This window comes from Chelonia mydas, chromosome 10, assembly GCF_015237465.2.
Source record: "Chelonia mydas isolate rCheMyd1 chromosome 10, rCheMyd1.pri.v2, whole genome shotgun sequence".
In the NCBI taxonomy this organism is placed as follows: domain Eukaryota; kingdom Metazoa; phylum Chordata; order Testudines; family Cheloniidae; genus Chelonia; species Chelonia mydas.
Window position 1 is genome coordinate 45465559 of NC_051250.2, and position 14808 is coordinate 45480366.

The 14808-nt window shown below is 53.5% G+C and overlaps 1 protein-coding gene across 1 annotated transcript in view; it reads right to left on the reverse strand.

Annotated features, from left to right (window-relative positions):
- Positions 1 to 14808, reverse strand: part of LOC102931628 (sodium/nucleoside cotransporter 1) — a 48493-nt gene that overhangs the window by 9047 nt on the left and 24638 nt on the right. Inside the window, exons 12-15 of the mRNA XM_043523945.1 lie at positions 12809 to 12939; positions 10712 to 10880; positions 7799 to 7996; positions 7087 to 7168 (exon numbers count right to left, since the gene is read on the reverse strand). Coding sequence (XP_043379880.1) covers positions 7087 to 7168; positions 7799 to 7996; positions 10712 to 10880; positions 12809 to 12939 — 580 coding nt within the window. The remainder of the gene's footprint in view (positions 1 to 7086; positions 7169 to 7798; positions 7997 to 10711; positions 10881 to 12808; positions 12940 to 14808) is intronic.

A 14808-nucleotide genomic window follows, 5' to 3' on the forward strand; every position in this document is an offset into this window, starting at 1 on the left:
ATTCAAAAATAAAACAATGTAAAACTTTAGAGCCTACAAGTCCACTCAGTCTTCTATTATTAACAGTGTGATTAAGCAATTAATTTTTTTAATTGCTTGACAGCCCTAATTATTACACTACATGCTTATGTTGTTAGTTCATTATGTTGTGAGATATTCAACCCAATCAAAGGAATTCCAGGAGGCACCTGCTTTCTGCCCCACAGAGACAAGCCAAGTGTCGAGAGAGAGCATCATGTTTATGACCCTTGGAATGCAGCTTGATATTCGATGTGATTTGCTGTTGGCCAGCTATCTGCAGGATGGGGCTGGGGGTCTAGTGGTGACTGATGCATTCTGTGGAGCATTCCACAGGCACCTCGGAATGCAAACTGTAAAAATATAGTTTATTCTGAAACAACAGATCGTGCAGCTATTTAGGTCCTGACATCAAAGGGGTGTTGAGACCAAAAAGGGATGTCATGTGTAGACATGTCTTGTCAGAACCATAAACAAGGAGTAAGGTGAGTTTCTTTTATAAACACTCTAAAATCTTCATTCTTCAAATGTGAAGGAGAACTGTAGCATTTCAAGTTTGGACAATACCTATGCCAACAGGAGGGGCTCACCTGCGGGCATAGGCACCGACTCCATGGGTGCTCTGGGGCTGAAGCACCCACAGGGAAAAGTGGTGGATGCTGAGCATCCACCAGCAACCCCCCATCAGCTCCTCTCTTCCTCCCAGTGCCTCCCGCCTGCCAGCAGCACTGTTCCCTCTAAGCTGTGCGCGTGTGCACGCGCACACAGATCCTAAACACCGCACACATGGCGAAACACCCCGTGCACAAAAATTTACACAAAAGCACAACAATTTGCACAGAAGAAATTTTTTGCGCACATGGCCTGTCAAAAATTTGCACAGAAGAAATTTTTTGCCCACGCGGCCTGTCAAAAATTAGAGGGAACATTGGCCAGAGGGCTCCGCCAATCAGCGCTTCCCCCTCTCTCCCCGCGCCTCCTTCCCGCCGTGATCAGCTGTTTCGCAGCATGCAGGACGCTTGGGGAGAAAGGGGGAGGAGTGAAGGCGCTGCACGCTCAGGGGAGGGGGCAGAATGGGGTGGGAAGAGGCACGGCGGAGCACGGGTGGGAAGAGGTGGGGTGGGGGCTTGAGAGAAGGGGCAGGAAGAGGCAGAGCAGGGGTGGAGCCTTAGGGGGAGGGGTGGAGTGGGAGTGGGGCCTGGGGCAGAGCCGGGGGGGTCAAGCACCCCCCAGCACATTGGAAAGTCAGCACCTGTGCCTGTGGGTGTAGGTAATCCACCTCCCTGAGAGGCGGTAGCTAGGCTGATGGAAGGATTCTTCTGTTGACCTAGCACTGTCTACACAGGGACTTAGGTTGGCTTCACTACGCTGCTCAGGGGTGTGGATTTTCCAGTGTAGACCTCATTTTCTAGTGTAGACCAGGCCTTAAGGTTACGTGAGACTTTCCTGCCACAAAAGAACAAAGGCAGCTAGACTTGCATTGTATATTCATTAAACAGACACATATTCAGGAGCCGACAGAATCACCAAAAGCAACCCACAAAGCGCTGAACCAGTGCAAGGACAGCAGAGAATATTAAAAGCCAATCCAGCCCTAAGAAGGTGTGTCTTAACATTCCTGTAAAATTATGAGAGGAAAAGGGTACCAAACTCTCTGCTCTCACCTTCGAACACACACTCAGAACAGCAAAAAAACTGCAGCTGAAAAAGACAGCTAAGAACAGGGAAGACTCAAGAAGGCACCAGTCTGATGACAACCAAGACTTCAACATGATGAGATGGAAGTAGCCAAAAGTCTTGCCAAGGGGTTAGAGTTAAACTTTCCGGTAAATGATTTTACTGGGATATGGAAATGCTGCAGTAATTTACAAAGTTCACAGTCTCTCCTGTTAATCACCAAATAGTAAGACCACATGATCCTGGAAAGGAGAGAGGCCATGTCTACACCACAAACTTATGTTGACTCATGTTACATTGGCATGCAGTGGCTGCAGTTAGTATATCGCTTGTGCACATGTATACTTGGCTCCTTGTGTCCACGATGCATGTACTCACCAGGAGTGCTTGCATCGATGCAGAGTGCAGTGCACCATGGATAGGCATCCCACCATCTCACCACCATCCAGCACGCTGTCTTTTGGGAAGATCTGGCAGTGCACGATGGAGCCAAAACGAGTTGCGCAGGGGGGACTGGGAGCATGGGGTCAACTGCCCAGTTTGCAACTGTCTCCATCCCGTACTGTTATCTCTATTCCATAATTTTCGCCGCTTTTTTCAAAATCCCACAAACCCACGTGGCCTTCCTCGCTGTCTGCCGCCTGTGACAGAAGCCTGGAGGCTGCATACATCTGCATTGTTGTGAACATTGTAAGCACAGGGCACGCGATCCTGGAGTATTTGAAGAGCTGTAAGAAGAACTGAATGGATGGGGAACGTGACGATTCCTTGGAGGACAGATTGCTGTGTGACATAGCGAGAACCAATTCAAGGTTGTTGGCTGTGATCATGGAGCAGCTGCAGATAGTGAAGCACCAGTTCTGGGCCCGAGAAACAAGCACTAACTGGTGGGATCGCATCACAATGCAGGTTTGGGATGACGAGCAGCAGCTGCAGAACTTCTGGATGCACAAGGCCACATTCCTGGATCTTGCCCCAGCCCTCCAGTGCAGGGACACCAAACAGAGCTGCACTGACCGTGGAGAAGCGAGTGGCAATCGCACTGTGGAAATCTGCACCACCAGATTGCTATCGGTTAGTCAGAAATCAATTTGGAGTTGGGAAAACCACTGCAGGGGTCATTGTGATGCAAATGTGCAGGGCCATTAATTGCCTCCTGCTGGGCAGGACTGTGACTCTGGGCTATGTGCAGGACATAGCCCATGGACTGATTTGCAGCAATGGGGTTCCCAAACTGCGGTGGTGTGATAGATGGCACGCATATCCCTACTTTAGCACCAAACCACCTTGCCACGGAGTACATCAACAGAAAGGGCTACTTTTCTATGGTTATGCAAACGCTGGTGGATCACCAGGGATGCTTCACCAACTTCAGTGTGAACTGGTCAGGGAAGGTGCATGATACTCGCATCTGTAAGAACACAGGACTGTTTGGAAAGCTGCAAGCCAGGACTTTCTTTCCTGACTGACAGATTACCATTGGGAATGTTGAAATGTGAATAGCGATCCTACCCCTTGCTTCCCAGCTCATAAAGTCATACACTGGCCACCTGACAGCACCAAGGAATGATTCAACTACTGGCTCATCAGGTGCAGAATGACAGTCGAATGTGCTCTTGGTCATTTGAAGGGTTGCTGGCGTTGTTTACTCACAAGATTGGACCTTAGTGAGAAAAATACCCCAATTGTTATAGCTGCCTGCTGTGTCCTGCATAATATCTGTGAAGCAAAGGGGGAAAAGTTTTGGCTGGGGGTGGAGGTGGAGCAGCTCTCTGCTGAATTTGAACAGCCAGATACAAAGGCTATTACAAGAGCTTAGCGCAGAGCTATACAGCTCAGGGAGGCTTTGAAAAGCCATTTTAACAGTGAGCCAGAGAAGTGCTGTGGGGTTGTAATGTGCTCTACCTGGCCCTGCTCTTTTTTGGCCTGGTAAGAATCATGTGGTGATTGCTGAACATATAGGAATATAACACTGTCAACACACCTATTAATTTTGTTTCTGAGTGAGTTGTATGACACTACACAGTAACAAGTAATTGGGTGCTTTCAGAACCGCTGAGCAGTCAGCAGTATATGTTGTGAACTAACAGAGATGAATTATGTTCCAAGTAATAGAATTTTACTCTGTAACAAAATCAGTGCAAAAAGAAAACCACATTGTGGTGGGGCGACCATCCCACCCCCTGAGAAAAGGGCTGGAACAGGCCTTCTGAGGCTGTGCAGACCAGCAGTCAATCAATAAAGGCCTGTGGAGGGCCAATCAGGGAAAGGAAGAGGCAGCCAATCAGGGCCAGGTGAGGCCCTATATAAAGGCTGCCTAGCAGAAAAGAAGGCAGTCCCTCCCTGATTAGTGAGGGAGAAGGACAGGCTCCTGAAGCAAGGACCTTGGACAGAGCAGTGCTGGGCAGGCTTGGGGGAGCAGGAGAGAGCTCCAGCCCCATTACCTGCCAAGTTGCAGACCCTGATACAAAGGGCCAAGAAGGTGCACAGGGCCAAAGGGGAAGTGGCCCAAGGAAGAATAGGCAGACAAGAGGGGAATGAAGGAGGGCAGAAAGAGGCTGCCGCTAAAGAGTCCCTGGGTTGGGACCCAGAGTAGCAGGTGGGCCTGGGTTCCCCTCACCCCTTCCACCCTTAGACTGCACCTGGCCACAGAAGATGATGGCCAATACAGACTGCAACTTGCCCCTGAACTAAGGGTTGTGGGGTTGGGTTGTGGTTGGCCACTGAGGCAGGTACAAGTCCCAAAGACTGCTGTTAACCCCCACACGGAAGGGGGTGAGTCTGGAATAGTGGGCACTGCCGAAGGGCAGTGTCCTGAAGTGGACACCTCTGAGCAGGGAGCAATGCGGGTCCCAGGGCAGCCGAACGGACAATGGGCAAGACCCCACACGCTGAGGAAGCCCCGCAGCAGACAGAGCTAATTCCTGGAACATCCAGCTGGAGGTGCCAGCGGTGGTGAGTCTTGATCCCGTCACACACATTCAATTTTAAAACAAATCTCAATGAAAGCATAATAAATAAATTAAGAGACCAGAACTGATGAAGGGAAAAGAACATTCATGTCCATTTCAGCTACACATACGCCTACCGTGGCTTTCATAGGTCAGCATATGAGAAGCTGTGATTGTCTTTAATGTCCCCAGGTTGGAATGGTAGGGATAGTGCAGTGACCCTTTGTGCTACGTGGAATGTTGAGAGGGGTATAGGGAGGTTTCAATATAGAGTTCTCAATGAGCTGCAGAAGGAGGCAGCTATGGGATGGTTGAAACTGCAGGTCCACCAGAGTCCGCAGCATCTGTCTTTTTTGCCTGAGAAGCCACACTGTATCTTGGTGTATCTCCCTCTCCTTTTCTGGCTGGGACGCCTGGGCTTTTCTCCTCTCTCCTTTCTCCTTCTCCAGGCTGTCCACAATGTTCATCCTCCAGGCCCTGTGCTCATGGTCTGATGCAGCACTGGCTTACAGGATTTTCTGGAATGTATCATCCCGAGTCATCTTCTTTCTCCTTCTTATCTGGGCTCAGTTGTTTTGTGGGAGTGGAGGGCGTGACCCTGAAGGCTGCAAGAGCAGCAGCTGCAGATATAACACACACAGGTACCATTGTCAGCATATTCACTACAAAAAGCAAAACTTAAGATGCAGACCTCACTCTCCTTGGTCCCTAAAAGTTGTGAGCACTACATTCTTACTTCAGCTTGGGATGGCTTGCACATGGCACCTGTCACAGCACCAGCCACAGTAAGTATGGCATGCTGGGAGTTGGGACACGAGGAGAGAATTGCTTGGACGCATGATTCTAGTAGTGCAGGGCAACTGCACTGAATACTGGCACCGTTTTCCACAGGCGGGGGTGATTTTAGTTGATATCTCACTCCTGAGGATAACAAAAGCATAAAGCTCACAGCTGCTCTGGCATCCTGAAGCCACCCGGGTTTGTATGCTGCTAACTTGCATACTGCAATGGTGCTTGCTGAAGTTATTGCTGAGTGGCATGGGAAAGTGTCCTACCACGGAGGAAGAAATAAGGCAGCCCTCCCTAGAAACCTTCGGCAGAGGATTGCAGAGGACCTCCATGGAAATGTCATCGAGATCCCAGAAAGATTCAAGGGACATCCCTGTGTACATAAATAAACAGCTCCACATGGCCGCCCTGCCTAACTCTAGAGAGGACTGAAAAGCAGTTAGCTACTCTACCTCTCTGCTGTACCATGGCCTCTTCTAGTACAAGTAAATTAATGAAAAGACAAAAGATGGTGTCCTGCTATTTTGGGAGGCATCCCTGTAATTCAAAATTTATCTACATGGGGTGCTTACCTGTGGTTCCTTCTCCTGCATTGGACTTGCCCGTGCTCGACTGGTGGGACTGGCTGGACTGTAGTGGAGTCAAATCAGGTCCTGGCTTGCTGTGCAGTTGGATCTCCCGGCCGCCTGTGCCGCATACTCCTCCTCCTCCTCTTCTTCATCCACCACCTCCTGTCCTCACTGTTCACAGCAGGGACCTGTAACTCAGGCTCCTCAGAGGTATCAACGGTGCTGTTGTGGGTGGTGGTGGGGTATCCGCCAAGGATGCTTGTAGGTGTCGATCATTTCTGTAGCAGTGCCTGCACAGCCTCTTCTCCCCACAGACCCAGGAGACCCAGTATCTCCTGTCTCCTCCAAGCCGGAGCGTGTCTGGAGTGCGTAGCAGGCACTAGCATGATCATTTGTGTTCTGTTTTGCACTGTTTAATGTTTTCTTTTCCTTTCTTTAATAATAGAATGACCCTGGTTAACAAGTGGGATGTTTGTGCTTTGTTTTAACTGTGGTATCATCTAAGTATGTAAAAGAGCCCCCGGGATTAGGTTGTAGGAGTCAGAGCCCTGGACTGGCCGTGAGAACAATGGGAAAGGGCTGGCCTCCCGTTTCTTGTTTCTCTCAATTAGATGGTTTTAGTGATTTTAGGATACAATTACTTGGTGCTCAACAATCTAAACCTTGCCCTTTCCACCCTCACCCCCACTGGGCTGGGATGCAGAGTTCCCCCAGCAGGACGGAAAGGCACTGTCCAGTATAATCACAAAGGGGAGGAATGGGGCCTGGGCACAGGGCATCAGGAGACTTTGGTAAATTCCAGCTCTGCAGCTGGGTGACCTTAGGCCAGCCACTGCCCCTCTTGGCATCTCTTTCTCCTCCCACCAGTCTGTCTTGTCCATGCAGATTGTGAGCTCTTTGAAGTAGGAACTCACTGTATCTGTGCCGCACCAGAAAGACAGGGCCCCCCAGTCTCAGTCGGGGTCTGTGCAGCACCTGACACAATGGGGCCCTGATCTCGGTCAGGGGATCTTCCCCCAGCAATACCACTGCAGGCTTCACCCCTGCTCTCAATTCCCCATCCCGTCGTGCTCCAAACTCACTCAGTCCTCCCAGCATGATCCCAATGGAGCTGAGATTGGCGAATCCACAGAGGGCAAAGGTTGTGATGGTTTCAGCTCGCATCTAAACAGCACAACAGCAGGTCAGAGGCACTGTGGAGATGTGTCCCCAGGGGAGCCACCCCCAGTGATTCCCCCCCCCACTGATCCTGCTGGCCTCAGCCTGTGTGCACCAGTCAACAGCCCCTCACAGGGCAATAGCACAGAAAAGCCAAGGCCCCGGAGCTGACCCTGAGCAATCCCATAGTGCTGAATGGCCCTTCCCTCTCCTTTGAGCACAGAGGAACAGCACAGTGCATGGCAGCACCTACCCTGGGCCAGGGGCTTGCTCTCCCTGGCCTTTCAGGCCCTGACCTGTCTGCCAAGGCAAGTGCAGCTCAGCGAGTGCGGGGGCAGCCTTTGCGCTGTCTGTGTGGCCCCTGGACCTGCCGAGACGGAGTATGGGGATTCGTGTTGGGAGCAATCAGAGACACCTGTCCCTGCTTGCTGGCAGCTGGCACTCCCAGGGAGCCTGCAGCCCTTGCCGGGCAGCCATGGCTCTCGTTCTGCCTCAAGCCTGATGCAGGGCCAGGCTAGCCCTGTCTGGGCAAGGAAGTCTGAGATGCTTGGCAGATTGTTATTTCCCTCTGCCCAGACACAGAGTCCCCCCGAGTTGCTCAGCCCATTCCCCAGCGTGGCAGCTCATGGCTCTCACCGAAATCCACTGCTTGCGACCTCCACTCCACTCCTCCAGCCCCGATAGCCGGTTCTTCTTGTACGTTGCCAGCTGCTCATATGCCACAAACTCGTTCAGGAAGATTTTGATACCTAGCAGCTCAGCCACCAGAGGTGAGTCTGCCCAGTCTGCCCCCATGAGGAAGGCCACAGGCATCAGGATGTAGGAGCAGATTATCTGGGACAGAGCCCCCCGGAGATGGTTAACAACGATGTGTGTTTGACCCACAACCTGCCCCCAGCTGCTCCATTGCATACCACCCTCCTGCCCAGCACCAGCCTGCGCTGGGCTCCTGGTGGTGCTGTGCTGCAGCAGACCCCTAATGGGGGCAGGAGAAAGCATCACCCCTGTTTGGCTCTATCTTAGGCAACTCATGGCTTAGGGGGTAACAGCCTCTCTGTGCTCACATGGCAGGACTAGGCTTGCCAGGTGTCCATCCAGTTTACAACCGGAACACCTGGTTGAATAGGGGCTTTGGTGGCTCTGGTCAGCACCGCTGACCAAGCCATTAAAAGTATGGTTGGTGGCATAGGCAAGCTCTGTACCCGGCTCCTGGGAAGCAGCCACATGTCTCTCCGGCTCCTAGACGGAGGCACAACCGGGAGGGCTCCGCACACTGCTCCTGCCCCGAGCGCCACCAGGAACTGCAGCCAATGGGGTGGGATCTGAGTTACTACAGAGAATTCTTTCCTGGGTTTCTGGCTGGTGAGTCTTGCTCACATACTCAGGGTTTAGCTGATTGCCATATTTGGGTTCGGGAAGGAATTTTCTTCCAGGGCAGATTGGCAGAGGCCCTGGGGGTTTTTTGCCTTCCTTTGCAGTGTGGGGCACAGGTCACTTGCTGGAGGATTCTCTGCACTTTGAAGTCTTTAAATCACAATTTGAGGACTTCAATAGCTCAGACATAAGTTAGGGGTTTGTTACAGGAGTGGGTGGGTGAGATTCCGTGGCCTATGATTCTATGATTCAATGGGAGCTGTGGGGGCAGCATTTGTGGGCACACAGAGCCTCCTGGCTGTGCCTCCACCTAGGAGCCAAAGAGGCAAAGATACATGTGGCCACTTCCCAGGAGCCGCCTGAGGTAAGCGCCGCCTGGAGCCAACACCCCTCCTGTGACCCAACCCCCTACCCCAGCCCTGAGCCCCTCCTGCACTCTGTATCCCAACCCCCTGCCCCAGCCCAGAGCCCCCTTCCAAACCCTGAACCCCTAATTTCAGTGCCCACCCTGGAGCCCATACCCCCAGCCCCGAGCCTGTGCCCCCTCCCACACCCCAACCTCCTGCATCAGCCCAGAGCCCCCTCACACACTCCAAACCCCTCAGCCCCCCCCCCCCCAGCCTGGAGTCCCCTCCTGCACCCCAAACCCCGCATCCCCAGCCCCACCCCAGAGCCTGCACCCCCAGCCGGAGCCTTCATCCCCTTCCACAACCCATATCCCTCCCCCAGCCCGATGAAAGTAAGCAAAAGTGGGGCCTTGGAGAAGGGGGGAGCAAGGGTGGGGCCTCAGGGAAGGGGCATGGCAGGGGCGGGGCAAGGGTGTTTGGTCTTCTGCAATTAGAAAGTTGGCAACCCTAGGCAGGACTGGGGAAGGCTCAGGTTCCTAACCCCATCTTTGCTCTGCACCCTGCTCTGCCTCTTTGGCCAGAGCCCCCCAACAGCTGACCTGGGGCAATTTGCCCCTGAGTGCCCAGTGGGAGAACACAGCTGTCACAAATCTGGCACCTTTTCTGCTGGGCCTGGAGCCGTTCTGAGGCCTGTTTTGAAATGGGCAGGGTGGACAAGGTGGTAGGCGCTCTCAGGCTGCCTGGCACTAGCAGGACTCAGACCCTCCCTGGAGAGTGGGAAGGCAGGGCCATCCCATGTCCAGCAGCTGCATGTGGCATAAGACAAGCTCCAGCTCACTGGATGGGAGCTGTCTGGCTGTGTGGAGGTCACAGTGCAGTGAGATCTGGCATTGCCGGGAGGCTGGGTTGGGGCATGTGTCTGGGGGGAGTGGGCCATTCTTGGGGGGTATGTAGGTTTTCAAAGGACAGAGCCTCTGATCTGGGCTCAGGCAGATGGACTGGGTGGGAGAAGGGAGATATTGGACACAGTACAAAGTCCCCCCCCGGCAGACATTCTCAGCCAGGAGCTCAGGATTGAGGCAGCAGGAGGGGCTTGGGAGACGGGCCCAGATGTGGGTCTGGGGGAGCCAGGCTGGTGAGGAGGTGGAAATGTGAGTCCTTAGTACGGAGGTGGAGGGGAGCCAGGGCAGACTGAGTGGCCCTATCCCCAAACCAGCACCCCCAGCCCAGAGCCCATACCCACTCCCATACCCCAAACCCCTGCCTCAGCCGGGAGCCCCCTCACACTCCAAACCCCCCATTCTGGAGCCCCCACCTGCACCACAAACTCCTCATGTCCAGCCCCACTCCAGAGACCACACCCATGCCCCAGTCTGGAGCCTCTTCCTGCACCCTGAAGCCCTCATTTCTGGCCCCACCCTGGAGCCCAAACCCCTCCTGCACCCCAACTCTTTGCCCCAGCCCAGTAAAAATGAGTGAGTGAGGGTGGGGGAGAGCAAGTGATGGGGGGGGGGTGGAGTGAGCGGGGGTGGAGCCTCAGAGAAGGGGTAGGGCAAGGGTGTTCGGTTTTGTGCAATTAGAAAGTTGGCAACCCTAGGCGGGAGGAGGGGCAGCTTCTTGCTCTGCTTTGAGCTGGGGGCGGGGCGGCATGCAGAGTGCGGGCAGAGTGCTTTCAGGAGAAGGTGAAGGCCATGGGAGAAAGGGGCATGGTGGCTGTGGTGCAGGGGAAGCACTGCAGTGGGCAAGGGAGAGGGCGGAATGAGGATCGCAGAATGGGGCGAGTCCCTGCGAGTGTGGGGCTGCCTCCAGGTGCTTGGCGTGGCAGTACCTGGAACGAGAGCTCCTTGATGTTCACCAGCTCCCCGAACCAGGACAGGGCAGCATTGATGAACTTCAGCACAGCCAGGAAGGCGATCAGGTTGGCCGCAATGTTAGCGACCAGCCCCACGGAGGCGGCGGCACCATTGCTGGCAGCTTCCAGGATATTCTGCTCAGCCCTGGTGGTACAAGGAGAGCGGTCAGTGCGAGGGACCCCTGTGGTGCCAACTGGCAGAGAGCTCACTGTTCTTTAAAAGCAGCTCATGTCAGACCTGATAAACTCACTATACCTAATAATACACTAAAAGAAAAGGAGGACTTGTGGCACCTTAGAGACTAACAAATTTATTTGAGCATAAGCTTTCGTGAGCTACAGCTCGCTTCATCGGATACATTCAGTGGAATTTCCACTGAACGCATCCGATGAAGTGAGCTGTAGCTCACGAAAGCTTATGCTCAAATTTGTTAGTCTCTAAGGTGCCACAAGTCCTCCTTTTCTTTTTGTGAATACAGACTAACACGGCTGCTACTCTGAAACCTAATAATACACTGTTATCATGGGACTGATCCATAAAGAGCAGCATGTGAGGTCACTTCTTGGCACTCTAGATCACTATGAGATGCATGGACAGGTAATAGAGAAGGACTAATGTAACTATACTGAAAATTACATCCCTGTGGTCTTGCAGTGAAAGAGAGTCACGAAGGACTCATATTTCTTGAGATGGCCTTTCCCTGGCTAGCTGATTACATCAGCTTGTTTATGTCTCAGCTATGCACTGCTGAAACAACCCAGGCAAGTCAATGGAAAACCATCAAACTATAAACCTCGCAACCACAAGGCAGTGACCAGGAACGACAGGGCAGCGAGGGGCTGGGCCTGTCTGGGAACAGAGACAAAGGACTGAGTCAGTGTATTACAGGGTGGGGAAAGACTGCATCCATTCACTGAGGCAGTACCTTGATGAGCGGGATGCTTCCTGTACTGAGCCCTGCCTCCTTGGGGCCAGCAAGTGCTGCAGAAGACCGAACTTTGGGGTGAGAAGCTAGGGATGGGAACCCATTGCAAATGTAGGTCCAAGGTCGCAATTATGATTTTGTTGTTTGTAACCACTAGTTTCCATCACTCACACTTGTTTCTGTTTGACTCTCTATTCTCTCTTAGATACATTTCCTTTTTTTTACTATAATTTTCCTCAAGTGCTGTGTGTGGTATAGGACTGGTAGGCTGACTAGGGGACACTGCTCCTTTGGGACCAGAGGGTCTGGGATTTCTGTGGGTATCCAGTGATCAGGGGCTGGACACCACAGGGGGACACTTTAAAAGGACTTGGGGGCTGGGGTGCATCGATTGTCAACCTGCAGGGTGAAGGCAGGGCTGGTGTAGCCCAGAGGAGAATGTTTGAGTCGGAACCCAGTGTTCACGGCACAGTGCAGGAGGAATGGGCAGATGAGGTGGTTATCTGGTGTGTTGGGAGGGAGCATTGTTCGGGAGACATGCTGCAGGTCTTGAGGCAGGGCTAAGCACAGCATGGGAGTGGCATGTCTGCAAGGTGCACGGAGCCAGGCTGGCCGGGTTGGTCAAGGACAGTTGTGCCAGGGTAGGGTAGGTTCGGGGCAAGGCAAAGTAGGGCATGGCCGGGTTCAGGATATGGCAAGCAGCGCAGAGTGGGGCAGGCAATATGGGGCAGGGTAGGCAGCACAGGGAAGGGTTGGGCAGAACAGGACAAAGCAGTGCAGTGAAGGGCAGGTCCAGGCTGAGCAGGGAATAGAGGGGTGGGGCAGGGCCGGGGGGGCAGGGAGCGCAGGGAAGGGTGGGGTGGGTCAGGGCAGAGAAAGGCAGGGTGTGGCAGAGCCAGGCTAGGTGGGGCAGGGCCAGGCAGAGCAGGGAAGGGCGGTGTGGGGCGGGACAGGACAGGGAAGGGCTGGGGGCAAGGTCAGGCTGGGGGGTGGGGACAGGGTCAGGCAGTGCATTGTGGGGCTGTGACACTTCTCAGGGCTCCCAGAACTGTGAGTCACCTTGTTGCCACCTGCCCCTAGAGCAAGGGAGTCTCGCCTGAGCCGGCTGGGTGTTAGCACCCCCTGCCCCGAGCACCGCATCACTCACCCTCTACTGAGCTTCACGCCTTCCTTGCTCTTGAATTTGGACTCTTCCACTTCCGGATAGACCAGCTTGGCCATGGCGAGAGCACAGGGCGCAGCCATCACAGAGGCAGCGATCAGCGAGGAAGGGTCAATCTGCAGCACACACGGCGGGGACGTTCCCAGTGGTCAGCCCTGGCGAAGCGTGTGCAGGAGTGCCTGCCAGCAGGATGCACGTGCCCCCAGCTCAGAGAGCGCGGAGCACACTAATACTGCAGGGACCCTGGTGTGAGCGGCAGGCGAACAGTGACAGGAGAACCATGGACACCCCTAGTTCTCACCATGGCTAGGAAGGGAGCTGTCGGCTAGATGATTCCACCACACACTGTGTGCCCAATTGCTCAGCCCATTCCTAGGGCCTGACTGCACATGTCCCACCCCCAGCCTCAGCTCAGCTGCCCCCAGGACTAGAATGGCAGCAGCTGTGCTTACAGGCTTCAAGATGGGCATCCAAGAGACCCCATTCTGGATCTCCAGTCAGCTTCAAGCGGGGACCTGGCTAGCATGGCTCTTGGTAAGAGCCAGGCTTGGGTGAGCCCCCTAGATCTGAGCTCTGACCCTAGCTGTGCGTCTCCAGGGCCCATCTACACTACAGGAATCCAGGTGACACAGTCTCCTAGCCCTGGCACATGCAGTTCCCAAACACAGAGATCAGATATTCTGCCCTCACAGGTCAGAGCAAGGGGAGCTCTGTACCATACCTGCCAGCACAGACACAGACTGTGGCACACAATAGTTTAGTCTTTTGGGGTATGTCTACACTATAATGAGAGACCCGCGGCTGGCTTTGGGCTTCCAGGGCTTCAGCTAAAGGGCTATGTAATTGCAGTGTACACATCAGGCTCTGCCACCCTCAGGGTCCTAGAACCCAGGCTTCAGCCTGAGTCCAGACGTCTACACCGCCATTAACCAGCCCCGCAAGCCTGAGTCAGCTGGCACAGGCTTGCCGCGGGGGTCTAATTGCAGAGTAAATGTACCCTTGAAGGCTGTAATACTTTGGTCTAATTCCGGTTGCTGAGTTTCACAAGGAAGTGGCCTGTGATAACGGACAGCCTAGATGGGCTGGCCTCAGACTCTATGCCACCTTGGCCTTGCTCAGTGCAGCCTCTGTCCCATCCTCAGGGCTGAGCCCACACTGAGAGAAGCCAAAGAAATCCATGGAGTGCCCCCATGGGATGGGCTTGCTGGCTGTCATGGCAGCGCAGGCAGGGCTGTGGATGGGTGCCGTTCGGGTGCCGTTTAGGTTCATCCTGGGAAACTTTACATCTGGCTGTAGCCAGACAGCCAGCCCCCCCCCCTCAGACCAGCATTGCTGGAAACACACGGGAGCCAAAACAACAGGGCACTCAACATAAATTCCAGCACAGCCTTTGAAGCTGTGAGAAGCACAGGTGTGCTGTGACAATGTGCCTCTGGGAACATATACAACGATTAGGCTCACAGCAGGCAGAGGCCCTGTGACAGACATGGCTCTTAGCCCTTACTAAAACAGCATGATGCACACACACCAACATCCTAGGTGGGAAAATATTTACCCTGATAAAAGAAGTGTCCAGTAGTCGAAACTTATTGTTTCTCCCTTGCAAGTGTGAACTACTCTTGCGAGAGCTGGCGTCACCCCGACAGACCAGCCCCAATTTAGCATAGAAAGGAGAAAGAGAATAAAGGAGTACAGAGATATAAGTAGGGGACCTACAGCACCATGATTTTTGAGTGCTTTTCACTATCTATCTGCTGGTCAGATAAGTGACAGCCTCCCAAGGCTTCTGCAGCTAAGAGGGTCCCTAAGCCTTGTCCCTTATTCGTCTTTCCGCGGAATTGAGTGACCGATCCTGGCTTGGCACCGCTGGAATCGAGAGATGCAAGGAGGGTAAGAAGCACCCACACCTGATCTCCTATCTTTAGTGTACACGTATTTTGAAATAGAGCTCTATACTTTGTTTTCTTTCTTTGGGATGGTGGCTT